Source organism: Drosophila grimshawi, unplaced genomic scaffold (assembly GCF_018153295.1).
Source record: "Drosophila grimshawi isolate 15287-2541.00 unplaced genomic scaffold, ASM1815329v1 contig_34, whole genome shotgun sequence".
NCBI classification, from domain to species: Eukaryota; Metazoa; Arthropoda; class Insecta; order Diptera; family Drosophilidae; genus Drosophila; species Drosophila grimshawi.
Window position 1 is genome coordinate 9,053 of NW_025063129.1, and position 4,178 is coordinate 13,230.

The 4,178-nt window shown below is 45.6% G+C and overlaps 1 protein-coding gene across 1 annotated transcript; it reads left to right on the forward strand.

Annotated features, from left to right (window-relative positions):
* Nucleotides 1–3,060: 3,060 nt before the first annotated feature.
* LOC122322545 lies at nt 3,061–3,871 on the forward strand (the record flags this gene model as incomplete). The annotated part of the gene is made up of 4 exons (XM_043215269.1): nt 3,061–3,117; nt 3,185–3,270; nt 3,365–3,691; nt 3,776–3,871. Coding segments are annotated over exons 1-4 (566 nt in total), but the record flags the coding sequence as incomplete, so codon positions are not given.
* Between the last annotated feature and the right edge of the window lie 307 nt (nt 3,872–4,178).

The following is a 4,178-nucleotide window of genomic DNA, read 5'->3' on the forward strand; positions in this document are numbered from 1 at the left end:
ACCTATGGCAGTACGTGGACGGCACTAAGAAGTGCCCTCTCACGGACGGGAACGACTCCGCCGTATGGAAAACGTATGACGAAAAAGCACGTGCGGATATAGTGTTGGCGATTAGGCCATCCGAATTGGCCGTAATTGAAGGATGTACGTCAGCTGCCAACTGCTGGACAAAGCTTAGGGAAACATTTCAATCAAGAGGACCAGTGCGGAAAGCATCTCTCCTGAAGAAAATCGCATTGTCGCGGCTAAGTGAAGATGGCAATGCGCGCCAACATGTGTACGAGTTCTTCGAGGCTGTGAAGCAACTCAGAGAAATTGGCGTGACAATAGGCGATGATTTGCTCAGCATACTGCTGCTTTACAGTTTGCCCGAATCATACGAAACGTTTCGGTGCGCAATGGAAGCAAGAGATGATCTTCCAAGGTCAGATGTTCTAAAAGTAAAAATACTAGAAGAAGTAAATGCGCGCAAAACTAAGTGTGAACGTGAAGAACAAAACGTAATGTTCGCTCACCGACAAAACGGTAAACGCGATAAGCCGACAAAAATGCGAGAGAACAGAAAATGTTTTACTTGCAATAAAACGGGACATATAGCGCGCAACTGTCGTAACAAGGCAAAAGGCAAAGGCGAAGAGCCAGAGAACCAAAGAGAGAGAGAGCAAAGAGAGCTGAAGAAGCCACGCTCGCTTGTCAGACCAATTTCTGTGTAAATAAAGTTGGTATGTGGTGCCTAGACAGTGGATGTACGGCGCATATGACTTCAAATGTGGATTCCTTTGAAAATATCGCAATGATCGAAAAGACATTGCATTTGGCAAACAATGAAACGACACAGATCAGTGGAGTCGGTGATGTACGAATCGCAGTTGAAGAAAATCAAACAAAAGAGAATGTAACTCTGAGTGAAGTGCTTTGTGTGCCCGATCTGAGACAAAGTCTGCTGTCGATCGCAAAGATCACAGACAGAGGTTACGAGGTCCATTTCAGAAAAAACGATGCGTTGATAATGAAAAACAATAATATGGTTTGGTTGCGTGCAAAAAGATATGGAAACCTATACTACTTGGACAGTGAGCGGATCCAAGCAAACAGCATAGAAGGGCGCAGTCAAAAGAATATTGACATGTGGCATTACCGCATGGGACACTTAAACGAAGGAGATTTAAAGAGCCTGGCGAAAAGCGGCAAAGTTTACGGTATGAATGTCAAAGACAACGAAAAGTTGTCGAAATGTGAAGTATGTATAAGTGAGAAACAAACTACAAAAACTTATAAAACTACAACTGATAAGGGAACGACTGATTTGCTCGAAATTATACACAGCGACGTGTGCGGGCCAATGAGGAAAGAGTCCATGAGTGGTTACAGATATTATGTAACCTTTATCGATGATCAGTCAAGATATTGCGAGATATATTTCCTTAAACAAAAATCTGAGGTGTTTAAAATGTTCAAGCAATATAAAGCAGAAGTGGAAAACTTCACCGGAAGGAAAATAAAAGCACTACAATCGGACAACGGAACCGAATATTGCAACGTGGAGTTTGATAGCTATCTGAAGAAGCATGGCATCCGGCGTAGGCTTAGTGCCCCATATACGCCGCAGCAAAACGGATTGGCAGAGAGGCAAAAACATAACTCTTGTGGAAATGGCTAGGTGCATGATGAGACAAGCGGGAGCGCCTCCATGTTTTGGGCAGAAGCTGTAAACACAGCTTGCTGCATTCGCACAGGTGCCCAACGAAAGGACTATCTGGAGGGATTCCCTACACCAGGTGTGGACAAATAAGATCGTCGACTCTCTGGCCCACATGCGAACGTTTGGCACAAAGGCATTTTGCGCTGAGAAGAGGCGTCAAGAAAAGGCAAATTCGATTCCAGATCCCGAAGAGTGCATTCTCCTGCTGGGATACGCAACAAGCTCGAAAGCGTATCGGTTATACGTGCCGAAAGGCACAAGGTGATCATATCCAACGATGTAAAATTCTTGGATATTCCAGGTTTCAAAACGAAATATGAAAAAAATACTACGGCAAAGCAAGACATTGACGTCGTCATCACAACAAATAATGAGCCAAGTGAGCACTGTGAGGATGCGATGGACGAATCCGAAGAGGAGAAGCAAGAATTACTCAATCCGCGTCGTGGTCGGGGGCGTCCAAAAACCTATTCGGACGGGTCAACGCGGAAGGCCACGAAAATTGTACAAAGAGGTACGATGCAGCAGCAGCAGCAATGATGAGGCGGAGAGACGCCAAGGCAGAGGATGACATCATTGAGGAGTGCGAAAATGGCTTTTACATGCGTAGACCCGCGGTCCGTCTACGTTGCAAGCAGCTAAAATTCTAAGGAAGCAGACGCGTGGACTAAAGCAATCGAGGACGAGTTTTTAGCTCAAGTGCTGGCAAATGAAACGTGGGACCTCGTAGAACTGACCAGCCGATCGTAAAGGTTATCGGCAACAGATGGATTTCGCACAAAGGATGACGGCAGCGCTGAGCAGGAAGAAGAGTGCGTCTGGTGGCCAAGGGTTACGCCTACGGCCTCCAGGAGAAGATTATCATGACACTTATTCACCCGTAGTACGATTTACACATCGGTCGGACTGCTTATATCATTAGCATTGCGGCTGGACATGGAAATCCACCAAATGGATGTGGTTACGGCATATTTAAATGGAGAGCTCGAAGAGAGCGCTTCATGGACAATTGGTGAGGGATTTACCGACTTCGATGGAAAAGTTAGAATCAGGATCACCGATCGGAACAGAGGGACACCCCTCAAGGAGCGGCATATCTAAAAGCCACTGCAGCTTGGCGGAAAGGAATAAGCAAATCCAAGAATCCATGTTTGTCTAATACGGAAGGCCCTCATGGACTGCGGCACCCCTGGCCTACGTTGGTACCACAAGTTGACCACTAAATTACTGGAGAGTGGATTGGACTCATTGTAAACAGGACCCATGCTTATATTTGTAAGGAGACAAGGGAGCAAAACCTCTGCTTATCACGATATAGCGTTGATGACTTATTGTTAGCATCAAATGACCCTACGTGGATGGAAAATGTTAAGGCAGATCTCTGCAATGCTTTTGAGATGAAGGATAACGGCAAAGTGAGGACTTGCCTAGGCATACACGGTAAGCAGAGTATAAACAAGCACTGGATATTCATTTTCACAGGAACAACAATATGTTGGTGCCATATTGAAGAAATTTGGCATGATCAAATGTGCAAAGCCCGCATTGACAACCACCGAGGCTAAAGTGTAACCTGAAGCGTCCTGAGATTATCGACGAAGGCGAAATGCGAAAGTATCCTTATCAAAGCTTTTCTAATTGGTGCTTTAATGTTTTTTTCAGTTCCGACACGCCCGTTAGTTGCGTTTGCTGCGAGCTTTATGAGTCAGTTCAACAGCAATTACAATGTCGAGCACTGGGAAGGCAGCGAAAACGCATATTGCGGTATCTAAGCGGTACAAAGAAATTGGGCCTGTTATCCAAGCAAACAGGCGAGGATCTATTTGGCGTGGTCGATGCAGATTGGGGAGCGAATCTGGGCGATGGGCGCTCCTATTCAGGGCAGGCGTTCATCCTGTCTGGAGCAGCCCTGTGTGTGCTGGGAGCCACGCAAGCAACGTGCTGTGGCACTATCGGTACTGAGTCCGTTACCTTACGATGTCCGAAGCGGTCAGAAGCACTATATGCGAAAGGCCCTACTAAACAGTGTTGGCAAAGACTGCGCCACGGTGCATAATACATAATGACAATCAGAGCGCACAAAACGGACTTCGGCATCACCGCGGCAAAAAACATAGATGTGCGCCACCACTTCATCAAGCAAAAATACCTGAGCGGCGACATTGAGAGGTGAGTATAGCTACCAAAGCAGAACAGATGCCAGCAGACGCGATCACAGCCTGAAGGTCCAAGTGGGACCAAACATCGCGAATACATTTCGAGTTTGGGAGTTACATATAGGTAAGTTAAGAGTATTACTTTAAGGGGCGTATTGTTATTATCATGAATAGTATAATAATATGTTAAAGCAACAATGTTTACATAGTTTCTGTATGCACAATGTACATAGAGTTACCATAACGTATCCTGTATGCGAGTCTCATAACAGATCCCTTTCTGAGAACGAGCAGAACATTGGTTAGCGTAATTTAGTCGT